At 39.7% G+C, this 14656-nt stretch overlaps 1 protein-coding gene across 2 annotated transcripts in view; it reads left to right on the plus strand.

The window, feature by feature from the left end:
* utp3 (UTP3 small subunit processome component) overlaps positions 1–14656 on the plus strand; it is a 24909-nt gene continuing 10253 nt past the window's right edge. Inside the window, exons 1-10 of one of the 2 annotated variants that reach the window (XM_069918930.1) lie at positions 1–185; positions 1146–1233; positions 3262–3318; positions 5768–5824; positions 7961–8093; positions 8754–8828; positions 10822–10943; positions 12608–12760; positions 13871–13942; positions 14029–14069. In XM_069918930.1, the coding sequence (XP_069775031.1) occupies positions 178–185; positions 1146–1233; positions 3262–3318; positions 5768–5824; positions 7961–8093; positions 8754–8828; positions 10822–10943; positions 12608–12760; positions 13871–13942; positions 14029–14069 (806 nt within the window). In that variant the 5' untranslated portion in view covers positions 1–177. Of the gene's footprint in view, positions 186–216; positions 426–1145; positions 1234–3261; positions 3319–5767; positions 5825–7960; positions 8094–8753; positions 8829–10821; positions 10944–12607; positions 12761–13870; positions 13943–14028; positions 14070–14656 lie in introns of those variants that run through there. The other variant, XM_069918931.1, reaches the window with a different exon arrangement.

Consider the following 14656-nt stretch of genomic DNA (forward strand, 5'->3'; position numbering starts at 1 on the left):
ACACGAAAACAAAATCACCAATTGCTTTAAATCCAAACTCGGTAGCTCAAAAAGATAGGGGTATATTTCCCAGCCCACGTAGCACAGCACAGCTGAGGGCGCGCGTCAGGCTCAGACAGTGACGTCGTTTGCCGGGGCCATTTAGGAAAGGACCCTGGGCGACTTCCTGTCGGGACCATGCGTCGGTAAGAAACTGTGTGGTAATTAGGGGAAAGGGGTACTGATCCGGAGAGAGTGGGGACTATAGATATGGGTTCTTCCCCCAGAAGTGGGGGTACGGTTCAGGTCGGAGAGAGACTTCTGGTGGTGTTGCGGCGAGGAGATCGAACGCCTTCGGCCTCAGCGACCCAACTGGGTCAACCAAGGAACCAAGCGGCCTGTTTGTGTTTGGTGTGATCCCACAAACCTGAGCTGAATTTGGCCAGGTCACTGTTTTACGAGAATATCTACTTCCCTGCTTGCTCGACTTTAAATGTCCCATCTTCTTTCTTTCTGTGGATGCTGAGTCCCCTCGTGGATCCGGCCCGTCGATCCTGCTTCACCACTCAATGGGATCTTGGCTGATCTGATGATGGGCTCATCTCCACCTTTTCCCATGTCCCTTAATTCCCCTACTATGTAGAAATCAATCCAACCTTGTCTTAAGTGCATTTATTGAAGTCAGGGGGTACCAAATTCCACAGATTCTCCGCCCTCTAGGAAAAGCAGTTCCTCCTCGTCTCCATCCTAAATCTACTATCCTGGATCTTGAGGCTGTGTTCCCGAGTTCTAGTCTCCCCCACCAATACCTACTTCATCCATGTCTTTCATAATTTTATGCATTTCTATATGATCCCCTCTCATTCTTCTAAATTATCTGTAAAGTAAATTTTAGGTTCTTTAATTGGATGCTGTAGCATAAAAGTACTCATCAGGCATTAATAAACCTACTAAAGACTTTATTCTGTAAATTGCTGTTTGGTCTGCTAATAATGGTGTAAATGGGTGCAAAATTCTGTATAAAATACATTAGGATAGAAATCAACTGTATCATATTGTGTAAAGGAAGAACAGATTGTTATCAACTTCTGTTATTCTTATGAAACTCCAGAATTAATCACTTAAGCGTGATATAGTTACATTTTCAATTATTGGCTACTTTGCAGAACTAGTAGAAAAAGACCCAGACAGCAGAAGCTAGATGATGACAGCGATGACCCCCAGAATTACAGCAAATTACCAGGTCCAAATATTGTGAGTATTAAAAAGGAACATGTATGGTAATTCTTTATTACTCACAGCAGATTATGATTGGCCGGAACATGACATTGGGCTTGTATGTGGAAGCATTCGATTTGATTAACTCTGGTTCAGCTATGGATTTCAGTCAAAGATTTCATGACTTTAAGCATGCATAAGCTATGAGACTGTAAATCATGGGCACATCTTTTATAGCAAAGCTTTTTGCACCAGATGGAAACTATGCATTTTGCTCTGCTGATGTTATTTTTGTCCACTTCTCTTTTCAATACTCCTTTCCATTGGTTATTTTATGATTGAAACAATTTATTGAAGCATTTCTAACTAGATTGGAGATATTTAAATACCTCATTGACCTCTACAAAAGCAAAATGGCTTTGGTTTTCATTATTGCCTGAAATCTTTTTATTATTTGTTTCTTGTAATGGTCTCATACTTGTCCTTTCAAATAGTCCAGATAACATATAATTTAAAAGAACCTTCAAACTTCCCACCCTCGTAATAAGATTTTGTCAAAAGCAATATAGCCATTTACTGCTTGTGTTCCAGCAGTCTCTAAATAATGCGGCACGGTTGGCAGCGCCTTTACACCGCCAGTGATAAGGACCGGTGTTCGAAACTCGTGCTGTCTGCAGGGAGTCTGTGTGGGTTTTCCTTGGGGGGGGGGCTCCGGTTTCCTCCCAACGTTCGAAACGTACCAGAGATGTAGGTGAATTGGGTTGCAAGGACTCGTGGGCTGAAATGGCCTGTTACTGTGCTGTATGTCTATATTAATTTACATTTTTTAACAAAAAAAATTAATTCAAAAAACTTGTATTTTATTAATTTATGTGATCCTGTTTTTATTAAGAGCCCAAAAGCAAGAAAGTTGTGCTCGTTAACCTTCACTTCCGATACTATTCAGTTTTAAGTATACTAAAGGATGTCAAATTTTTAGAGCTAAAAGAAAAAATGTCAGAAAGTACTAAGAATAAAGAAATTCATAAAATATAGATGTCCTTGTAGCAGAATTCAAAAATTTGATTTAAAAAAAAACGAAAATTACTGATTTAGATGTGAAGAAGAGACTATCGGAGAACAGTTAGATAGAATGAAAATATGATTGACGATATAATGCAAATGAAGTGATATCTTCAATGGTGGGTTCTTGATGACTACACTACAGGGTGTTTGAAGTGGGTTCATTAATGATTTTGAAATGGGGAATGAATAAGCACTTTAAAGCAGTGGTTCTCAACCTTTTTCTTTCCACTCAGAAACCACTTTAAGTAATCCCTATGCCACAGGTGATCTGCGATTAGTGAGGGATTGCTTAAGGTGGTATGTGGGTGGACAGAAAAAGTTTGAAAACCCCTGTTTTAATCGTACCTCATTGACTCGTTATGTGCACGGTTTCATACCTCCAAAGGAAATGAGCCAACGACAATTTTTCTCAAGCAAAATATTTCAGTAACAATTGGGTCTAGAGCAGTGATTCTCAACTTCCCTTCCCATTCACATCCCACCTTAAGCCATCCCTTTCTAATAACATAAGAGGTATGTGAGTGGAAAGAGAAAGGTTGAGAACCACTGCTTTAAAGGATAAAATTATCAGGGAGTTTGATAGGTGTAGTAAAGTCAATCGAAAAGAGGAACAGAAAGCTATAAAGTTTCTGGTAACTGAGGATTGTTTAGCATCTGCAGTTTTTTCATAGGAAAGTGGATTTTGGGTGCAGCAAAACAGAAACTTTTCATTAATGTCCCTTTAATCATATTTTTAATGTAAGGGGCACAAGTGTATTTTTTATGGAGAGATGCCAGAAAACATTTTTGCAAAATACATTGGCAAATATGATGAGATCATGTATTTAGGAACTTGGTGCAAGTCTCTTAAATTTTTAATCACTGGTTCCATGGCAGTGGATAATCTGATGTCCAGATTCTGTAAATTAACAAAGTTTCTGAAATTCTGATGCTGAACTGTTAAGTAGCCAAGGAGCAGTTGTGTTTCATCTAAAGGAACTTGTTTTTTTTTTCTTGTAGAATTCCTCAGAATATTATAATGATGATGTTGATGAATTTCATGAAAAGAAATTTAAGGTGAGTGTGAGAAACTACATTAATCTATAAACTTGCAGCATCAAACAAAAATAACCCTGACTGAAATCAAAGTCAGAATTTGCTGTTTTTGCAAATTTGCTGTCTTGTGGCAGAATCACAAAAAACTATCATTAAATAAATAAATAGATCGATAAATAAATAGTGCGTGAAAAGTAAGGCAGTGCCTTTGGTTCCTTGATCAGGAATCTGATGGCAGAGGGGAAGAAGCTGTCCTTGTGCTGCTAAGTGCTCATCTTTAGGCTCCTGTACCTTTTTCCTGATGGTAGCAGAATGAAGAGGGCATGGCCTAGATGGTGGGGGTCCTTGAGGATAGAGACTGCTTTTTTAAGACATCGCCTCTTGTAGATGACCTCAATGGAGTGAAGTCTGGTGCCTGTGATGTCACAGGCCAAGTTAACAACCCTCTGGAGGTTTTCCTGACTGAGCATTGGCACCTCCATACCTGTGCACTTCTGCACCTGTAGAAGTTTTCAAGAGCCTTTGGTGACACATCGAATCTCCTCAAACTCTTTCATAAATAGTAGCTGCTGGTGGAGATTCTTCATTATTGCATCAACATGGAGACTCCAGAACAGATCCTCAGAGACGTTGACACCCAGAAATTTGAAGTTCTTGACCTCCACTACTGAGCCCTCAATGAGGACTGGGTCATGTTCTCCTAACTTCCTCCTGAAGTCAACAATTATCTTCTTGGTTTTGCTAACTTTGAGCACAAGGTTGCTGTCGTGACACCACTCAACAAGCTGGTCTCTCTCCCTCCTGGACGCTTCCTCAATGCCTTTTGTGATTCTGCCAACAACTCTGGGGTCATCGGCAAATTTGTAGATAGCATTGGAATTGTGCCTGGCCACTTAGTCATGGGTGTATAGTGAGTAGAGCAATGGACTAAGTATCCTTGAGGTGCACCTGTGTTGATAATCAGTGAAGTGGAGACGTTTCTAATTTCTCCTGACTGTGATCTTGTAACATAACATAACATAACAATTACAGCAGCAAGGAAACAGGCCATTAGGCCCTTCTAGTCCGCACTGAACCAAACACCCCTTTCTAGTCCCACCTCCCTGCACAATGCCCATAACCCTCCATCTTCTTCTCATCCATATACCTGTCCAACCTTTTCTTAAATAATACAATTGACTCCGCCGCCACTATTTCTCCCGGAAGATCATTCCACACGGCTACCACTCTCTGAGTAAAGAAGTTCCCCCCCATGTTATCTCTAAACCTCTGCCCCTTAATTGATGGGGAAATCAAGGATCTTGTTGCAGAAGGAGGTGCAGAGGCCTAGAGTTTGTAGCTTCTTGACCAGCACTGAGCAAATAATGGTGTTGAAGGCTAAGCCGTATGTATGAGTTGCTGCTTTCGAGTTGATCCAGAGCTGAGTGGAGAGAGCCAGCGATATTGCATCTGCTGTGGAGCAATTGTAAAGATAGGTGAATTGCAGTGGGTCCAGACCTTTCCTTAGGTACATGCTAATTATGGCCATGACCAGCCTCTCAAAAGCATTTAATCACAGTAGTTGAGGCAACTCACTCTACTTTTCTTGGACACCAGGAGGATAATTGATGCGCTTTTGAAGGAGGTGGGAACCTCAGACTGGAGCAATGAGAGATTGAAAATGTTTGTGAACACTCCAGCTAGTTGGTTGGCGCTGTCATGTACGCTATCATGGCCTTGCGAGGGTTCACTCTCTTGAATGATGTTCTAATGTTGTCCTCAGAGATCGATATCACAAGGTCCTTCACCTTTGTAAGGATTCTAGGAAGCATTGTTGGGTTCTCCTTCTCTTTTTTAATTTTTTTTTAATTTTTCACACTATGAACCATATTGACCAAAATACACACAGACATTTCACTCTTGAATATACACAGTGCCATTTTCTCCCCTTTTTTCCCCCTCCCTCACCTTGTGTCTAAGTAGTATTTGGGGTTTGATGTAGGTAAATTTGAAGTTCTATTGCAATGTTATTATCAAAAGTTGTTGTAATTGGAAAGTGGGAGAGTTGAATGAATCAGCTGTTTCTTCATAAAAACCAAAATTCTAGAAAAGAGAATGATGTTCAGTTACGACACATTTACAATGTAATCGCGATCGTAAATGTGAACTTTAACTAAAATTAATTTGTGACTAACAACCTCGGGTTTGGTTTGGAGCATATTAACGATAATAAGTGAAGCACGAGAAATGTGCTGTGCATTATTTACTGATTATACAGTGTGAAACAGAGCATATGGCACCTCAAAAATACTCTATTTGGGTAATGTTGTAGAAGGAGGAACAGGAAGATGGCAATTTTTATGCAAGGTAATTTTTAAGCAATACCAATTGCTGTTTACAAAAGCAGATTTATCAGAGGAGTCCAGAAGTTCCTTGATACTCTCGTTATAAAGCCTTTTAAATCTGGATAATCCTAAACTTTGTTTTACAGAAGATGCTGGCTGATGGAATAGAACAATATAATTTGAGTGAGGACTCACTGGATGAGGTATGTCCAATTTTGCTGACTGGCATAGCACTGTTATTGGGAAAGCTTCTTCATTAGTTTCTAAATTCCCTGTTGAACAAGTTTATTTAAAACAATATCCACAAGTCCTCTCATCCCATCTCTTTTAGCGGAAGCAGGAGTTCCCTGTGTAGAAAGTAATGTTATGATCTTACTGCTGGTGGAAATGTTTTAAACACTCGCCACTGGAGGGGTTACTGAAGCCAGGTGCTTGCAGCAGCTGGAACCATCACCAATATGGTAGTAAATGTATAGTAGAAAGATAATGTGTGTGACTATTAGAATTCCCCGACTGTTACTTCAAAATAGCAACATGGAATCTTTTTTTTTCTGTCTTTTGCAAAGCCAGACAAAGCTTTGTTTAACATGTTAACTAGTAGCGTAGATTTAAATGCTTGTCTCTGTGGAGGTTTTGGACCACACTTGCCTCAGTGGCTCTGAAAGGCACTTAAAAATACTCAAACTATCAACAGAGGTCTTGATTAGACTCGACTAGATAAAAGTTAATATGGAACTTGAATTATCTCTGTGACCCCTTTCTCCGTGCAGGTCCTGCTCCTGTTTGTTCTTGGCAGGTTGTAATGTGCACGTAATGCAGCAAATACATTCTCTAGAGATCCATTTTTGCCTGATGACAAATAAGATGTACTGTATTTTGACGCATATAACGTACGCGTACTAGGCCCACATGTGTGTCATGTGTGTGTCTGCACGCGCTATATGTGAATATTTTTACATGTTTAAAAAACACACAATTTATAGCGGGCGTGAGAAAGTCGCACCGGCAATTTATAGCGAGATTATGAATGAACACACAATTTAAAGCCGGCATGGGAATTAGGTAAATACAAAATGGCAAAATTAAAATTTTGATTTGGCCTGAGTATTCTAAGAAACAGGACATTCTGGCTTGGACACTGCATCTTATCAGTGTTGATTGCCTAGACATGTCCCTTGAGAGAGGAGATTAACTTGTCAAGTGTCTCTGATCTGAGACAACATGAGGATGATTCTGTTCTATGGCATCAGTTTAATCATCCTCATTACATCAAATCAAAACTATAAATTTCTCATTTGCACACTATTTTTAACAAGATCATGTTTCTTTTAAAGAAAGGCGTTTTAAATCATGTCAAAATTAAAATCCTGCTGAACTCTGAAGCCTGTCTTCAATCTATTTAATTAATTCCTCTCCAAAGCTTGTTAATGTGTTGCAAGAGGATATTATCTATATAATGGGCAATTGACACCTCTGGGGTAAGTTGAATGGGCATACATTGTGGGAGATTTACTGTGGCAAATAGCGGGAATGTGTTTTATCTCCTGTCCCAAGTAAATGCAAATTGCTCTTGTGAGTTGAAATGTAGAATACTACACCCACATGGTATTTGCGTGTGCGTTATATGAGTGAAAATATGGAAATAACATTTTTACTTTATTCTACTTTATCTGCTGTAGCCAGCTCAATGTGCCATGTAAAGTCTTTTTACCTTACCTGCCTTAAAATCAGTTCATGTGTTTTATTTGTCTATCACAGTATCTTAATCATTTTCTTTTGGCATACATCCATGTTTTTATTTCAATGGGATGTATCATCACCCAACAACATGGCGTCCCATTGGTTCTCCCTAAGTCCTGCAGGGATATTGCTGTCTTTTAACATTGATATCTAGCCCTACCATGTACGTTAACAATCTTGATATCACTGCTTATTAATTTGCCTCTGATTTATTATTCTATACTCCTGAGGGCCCTGAATGTTCATTTTATTTGAGGCTGCTTTCAATAGATTTTTGCTATTTAACCTATCAGTGGTTAATGAGAGCTCGGGTAAACCAGCAACAATATTGAATGGAAGAGGTGGCCCAAAGGGTTATATGGAATTCTTTTGTTCATAATGTTCACCTGCTTTTCTCCTGGTCTTTTCAGTTTTGATGATGGCTTTTACTGTGGAAGTTGGTGCTTCACTAAAATTTTTTTTTAAAAAACAACCATGAACTCTTGAGATTGATACTGTTGAGTTGCATATCTCTTTATTTCCCTTCAGTGGTCATGCAAGACAGAAATTGATGTGGATCAATGATCATTTCTGACGACTTAGTGTGTCATTTCAAACAGGAAGAGGTGATGCCCCTGGAGCTTCCTGATTCAGATGAAGAGGCTGACGAGGATGAGGGGGAAGAAGGCGAGGAAGATGAAGACGAGGAAGAGATTGACATGGATAGTGACCTTGAGAGCAAATCAGACGACGGTCAGCCCAGGGCTGTGGGTTACTGAATTTTGTATAATGCATGAGATTTTTTTTTTCATTCCCAAGCCCACCCAAAGACCTTTGCAGAGAATTGGGGGGAAAGAAAGACTTGCTATGTTGCATACAGATGGTCCCCGTTGTGTCTTAATTCCGTCTGACCGACTGGTCGGATCTCGAAATGGACGCAGATGTATGTGACTCCAGGCGGACACGTTCTTAAACTGGAACTGCGGCACTTTGTCCACAGCCCAGCCTGTCTGGCATTGGAAAGACCCATTGTCCACCATCACTGGCACTTGGCCTGCATTCACCTCTTGCCCCCCCCACCTCAAACACCGGACCCAGAAATAGAACACATTCGGTGGCAGGTGAATCTCGGCGCCCTCCCGGCCTGTGGCTGCCACCGTGTTGGCCCGTCAAAATAAACAACCCCTGGATCCCCAGGACCTGATGCCTAATTTTTATATTTACATATATTTCTTCTTTATTTTTAAAAATTTATAGTTTTTTTTCCACTCGTATGTATGGATGGTCGTAAGTGGCATTGGTCGTAAGTAAGGACCACCTGTACACATCAGCATTGATTGAGAACAGTTGATATAAGAAGTTGCTAGGGGAAATGGTGAATTAATTTAAGTTGCTTCACTTTTTCTTTTACAGACCTCCCCAGCGCATTGGCCTGGGGGCAGAAGAAGAAATCGTATTACGATACTGACTATGATGACGACCTTCCTCGTAAGTTCTATAACTTACCATCTTGTTCTATCTTCAAAGGGGGAGGTCAACCTATTTCTTCCTTGTGTTGAGTCCATAAAGGAAGTTCTGATTTTGAACCTAAAGAGCACTTGTTCCTTTCCTTGGAATTAAACCCCAAAAAAATGTTGAATGTAAAGCAAACCAGTTATATATGGGAGAGTAAGTGGATTGGTGTTTTGGGTGGGAATATCTTTGTCAGAAGTGAAGATACTGAAGTCTTTGGATATGCAGTTCTGTGGTCACCCAATTGATCTACAACCCCCATATGTTTTGAAGGGTGGGAGAAAACCGGAGCCCCCAGAAAACCCATGCATACACGGGGAGAATGTACAAACTCCTTACAGACAGCGCAAGTCTTGAACCCCAGTCCCAGTAGCTGGCATTGTAACAGCGTTGTACTAACCACTCTGCTGACCGTGCCACCCCTATATTATATCTTCTACCCATTTGAAGCTAGTTAATGGATCCTGGAGTATTTCAAAACTTATCAGGGGTTGGCAGGTTTTATATTGGTCGTTCACTGGTAGCACCAGAGAAATGTCGATAAAGGGCAAGGTGTGTTTTGGTGCACATTTCTCTACCTATCAGTCTGTCTGTTCTTATTGTATTCTGTAGCTGTTAACTCAGTATTCAGAAGATACTTTGTGCTTCCATTACTATTTCAGGATGTTTTTTTTCCTCCAAGAATTCTGTCTAGACATTTGTATCATAATCAGACATCCAAGCTTTCAATTATTGAAACATGGGATCATTTGTGAAAATGGAGCTTCTTTATTTCCAACACTCTGTGCCTTATTTCTGTGCTTTTCCATTAAGGCAATACAAATCTATCTAAATTACAACACATTCTAGCCATTGACGCACAAATTTAGATGCCTAAATATTGGGTCTGACTTGCAACCAGATCTTTGAACCAATAGATATTTGCATTGGATGCACTTGCATAGCACTGTTGTTTTCATTTGCTTGTAAGCTACCTTGTTCCTGGGTGGCATGCTTGTACCTCATCCGAATTCACTATCTTTGATCAGGGAGATGTGTGGATGCAGTAGTATAAACATTTTTTAAATTTCTTCCCTTTTAACGTGAAAATTCTCTTGAAAGTATAGCCTCTTGCACTTGTTTATGTCACCAAATTTGAGTATTCACAGGGGTGTGCAAGGAAGTATAAGAATTTAATGTGGGAGAAGGAAAACCAGTAGTGTATGATCCAGTGTTCATTGGGGGATCAGAGATGGAGACAGTGGGCAAATTTAAATTCCTGGAGTCAGCAGACCTTTCCTCCACCCAACATTCTAATGCCTTCATGAAGAAAGCACCTTGGTGCCTCAACTTCTTCAGGAATGTGTGGAGGTTCCCTATGTCATCGGAAACCTTGGCAAAGCTCTACAGATATGTAGTGGAAAGTGTGCTGACCGGTTTCCTCATGGCCTGGTATGGGAACACCAATACCTCTGAACGGAAAGCCCAGCAAAAGGTAGTAGACACAGCCCAGTACATCACAGGCATAACTATCCCCACCATTGAGAAAATCTACATGGAGTACTGCTGTCAATCATCAAGGATCCACACCATCCAGGACCTGCTCTGTTCTCGCTGCTGCCATCAGGAAAGAGATGTAGGTGCCACAAAACTCACACCACCAGGTTCAAGAACAGCTGCTCCCCCTCCATAATTAGAATCCTCAACAACAAACTCAATCAGGGACTCATTTAAGGGCTCTTACTTTGCACATTATTATTAGGACTGAAGATTTTTTCACATTACCTATTCAGTTTGTTTAATCCTCTATCTTTGTTTACATTTCTCTCTTTTGTTATGTGCGTCTTTTTCTTGAGTCCAGTGTACAGTAGAAATTCTGCCTCGCCCGCAGAAAAAAAGAATCTTCGGGTTGTATGTGATGCATGTACTCTAGCAAATGTAAACTTTGAACTTTGGTCTGTTTCTTGACATGCTGTTTATACACTTGCAGGTGGAAAGAAAAAAGTAGAAGCACTGGAACAGGCTGAGGAGGAAGAAGAAGAAGCTATTAATATTCAGAAGCGGTTGGCAGAGGATCTGTCTGAGGATGACTTTGGACTCGATCTTATTCAGGTCATTAATAGGGCACGTGGAGGTGTGAAAGAGGTGGCTCCAGATTAGTTGATAATTTATGACCAGTGAGATCAGCTGGCAGGCTTTCGTGACATCCTACTCCAACAATCCCCAGCAACTAGTACCCTGTCAACTTATTTCTGAGATAATTTAATAATGCTTCTCCTCTAGATCCCAACCTTTTTCTTTCCACTCACATACCACTTTAAGTATTCCCTATGCCTTCGGTGCTCTGTGATTAAGGGATTGCTTAAGAGGGGGTATGTGGGTGGAATGAAAAAGGTTGCAAACCACTGTTTTAATTATACCTCATTGACTTGTTATATGACTCCAAAGGAAATGGGCCAATGACAATTTGTCTTGAGGAAAATATTTCAGTAACAATTGGGTTTAGAGCAGTGATTCTCAACCTTCCCTTCCCACTCACATACCACCTTAAGCAAACAGCACCAATAGCATTGGGATGACTTAAAGTGGTATGTGAGTGGAAAGAAAAAGGTTGGGAACCACTGCTCTAGATGGTATGTATTTTATTCACTACTAAAAATTGCATTAATTCAATGAGTTCCTGGTTCTGTGTTTGGCACATAGCCTCTTAGAAATTTGATCCCTTAGCCTAAACTTCTTAGTCAAGGGAAACATCCTCTTCACATCCACTGCAAAGAATGATGTACCCTTTCACAATGTTGCTGCTCTTTTTTTCTAAACTCTTTAAAAAGTGAAGATCCTGCTCAATTTTTTTTTCTTATTACCAGCCATCCTAGGAACCTCCTTGTTGCACCATCTAAAGAATTAGAGTTGTGTTCTAGCAGTAGCTAAAGAGAAGAACCATTGGCTGATTTTCTTCTCATTGCAGTCTTCAACCCCAATATGGTTAGCCCTCTGATTGAGATCAAATGTTGTAGTAAAGCAATAAACGTCAGTTTGAAGGCCTTTCCTATTTAGAATGTGCCTTTCTTCCATCTACTGACCATCCTATTTTTGAAAACCTTCAGAAGGTTACAGGTGAATCACGGACATGGAGAGATGGGGTATCTGAGATTGTGTTATCTTTTAATTGCAGCTGAACTATTATCATTGCATAAATTAGGTTTCTCCTCAAATCTTCTTGATGGTGTCTGAATGCCTTTGCTAAATGTTTTTAAGTTCTAGTTCTTAATGCAGAGATAAAGCTATTTTTATCTCCAAATATTTTATATACTTTAATTTTGAGCTGCAGATTCATTCTGCCAGTGAATCTTTGACTTAACAATCCCTTGAATATCTATCCAAAAGGAGGGATCTTCATTTAGCGTCCCTTTTTTCTCAACTATAAATAGCAGGAATAAGTTCTATGCCAATGCAGTCAACTTAGTGTCTGCTGTCAGGGTAAAGGCACCTGCATTTGATTTTGATTCTTAATTTTGTTCCTTGCATTTGATTATAGTTGCTATTTCCAACATCAATTTTCAGTCAGTATGGATTGGGCTGAATGAGGTTTGCCTGGTGGAATCTGTATTCAGTGGGAGGTAATTGACATGCTGTCAATCCTGTAACTTTTACAGGTGCTCAGTTTGGGTGAGGATTAGAATATGGTATCATTGAGACTGCTGCTCCCCTGGATGTCTATCTCAAAGAGTTCGCTAAGAAGGATTTGATCATTGTATGGAATTCTTTCGTCACAGACATTTGCCAAGGAGCAGGAAGTGGAGGCGTTAACTGGAAAGGATCTGAAAATTACAAAAGATTTGAATAAAATGACCCGGAAAGAGAAGATGAAATTGTTGAAGAAAGAGTCACCTGAGCTTCTGGAACTAATCGAGGATTTCAAAGCAAAGGTGAGCTCAACTTCTAAAGTTGTTTGAGGTTATTCAATTAATTTACATTGTTAAAATTAAATGACAGGTACAGTAAAATAGTGGAGATGTGATGTTCTGGAGTTCAAAAATTCTTTCACTGTTAATTTCAAAAAAAATATCATATTTAAATATCAGAAAGTGTTTTCTCATTGGGGTTTTTGCAAGATAGTATTAGACCTACTGTCATTGCTGGATTCCAAGTCACAGCTGATCAGTGAATAAAAATTAGTTAATATTCCCAAATGGGAAAAGTTACTTGACTGATCTACCACTGGATGAGAAGAGACACTGAACCTCTTGAGTATTGATGGAAATGGAAGAAGGGAAAAGGAGTGAACATAGAAGTTTAATGCACAGGGCTTGGCTTTTTTGGAACCATGGCATAAATAACTCTTCATTATCATGGATCAGTTGTATTAACATTTTTTTGATTATAATGTTCTTTGCATGCAAGGTCAGTGCTTAAAGCTCTTTTTTGGGTAAAGAAAATTACTCGGATTTCAGGGAAGTACAGATTTTATATCACTTCTCAATCCTCACAAAATTAAAAACTATCAAATTAATAGAAATTTTAATTGCTATCTAGGTAACAGCCATCTCTTAAATATGAAATAATCCTAAGTGGCATAATGAGCTCAACGCTGTTACAATCCAGCATTGTGTGAAAGGCGTTTGTACATTTTCCCCGTGTCTGCGTGGGTTTCCTCCAGGTGCTCTGGTTTCCTCCCAGCCTTCAAAACTTACCAGGGTTGTAGGTCAATTGGGGTATTGGGCAGATGGGCTCATGGGCTGTATTTAAAAAATGTAATTTAATTTAGTGACAGCTTAATAATCCTGTGGTGATATGCAAGTGGATTTATTTTCCTTTGCACAAAAAGGTATGAGGTTTGAAACGTAGCAGGAGTGTAGGTCAATTGGCTGCAAATTAGATGGCACAGACTCGTGGGCCGAAATGGCCTGTTACCGAACTATATGTCTAAGGTTTATAAACCGAGAAATGTTTCTATGTGTGATTTGCACAGCTTATTGGGATTGTGTTTTGAGTTTTTGTGCCAAGCAAAATAATAGTTACTTAATCATCTCTTGCAGCTTGTGGAATTGAGGGATGAGCTGCAGCCACTTATGGAAATGATACGGAATAGAAGGATACCTGCAGAGAAGGTATGATGGGGATAACACAAAACTAACATGGGGTTGGGTGGGGATTGAAGGCATTGATCATATTTTAATTCTGGTTTTCTTTACAGGATGCCCAGTATGTGCAGACAAAGTACCATCTGTACCTGAAGTAAGTTTCTTTCCCGTAACTTGAGAAAATCTGTGCTCTTCCCAGACAATGATGGACTGGCTGATCCAGTAATTGCCAGATGTCTAATTTATCACAGGGCTCCACAAAAATTCAATTGTGGCTAAAATATTTTAAAAAAATTTTTTTAAAAAAAGGATTCCTCTGTTAGACATACGACTTTAAGAGCGTCTGTCACGTTAACATTTTTATACATTTGTTAGTGAGATGTTCATGCGTTTTTGTAAGAATATGACAATTGGCAGACTTTTGTCGAAATGCCATTATCAAAGGGAGAAATGTTCTTGGCTTTTAAAAAGAACCATTCCAATGAAAATTTCAGGCATATATAAAAGTAGGAAAGACTCTGATCTCCCATTTAGTTTCAATGAGAATTCATGGCTGTGGGTTAGGAATTAATTGGTAAGAGGAGTTTTTCATGATCCCATTTAAGTTTCTGCATTCTGTAGCTTAGAACAAATTTCTGAACCACAACCATGTTTAAAAACAACACTTCATTTTGCAAAAACTGAGAACTCGGTTCATACGGTGGGGGGGGGGGCGGGGAGGGGAGGGGAGGGGCCATTATG

This window comes from Narcine bancroftii, chromosome 2, assembly GCF_036971445.1.
Source record: "Narcine bancroftii isolate sNarBan1 chromosome 2, sNarBan1.hap1, whole genome shotgun sequence".
NCBI classification, from domain to species: domain Eukaryota; kingdom Metazoa; phylum Chordata; class Chondrichthyes; order Torpediniformes; family Narcinidae; genus Narcine; species Narcine bancroftii.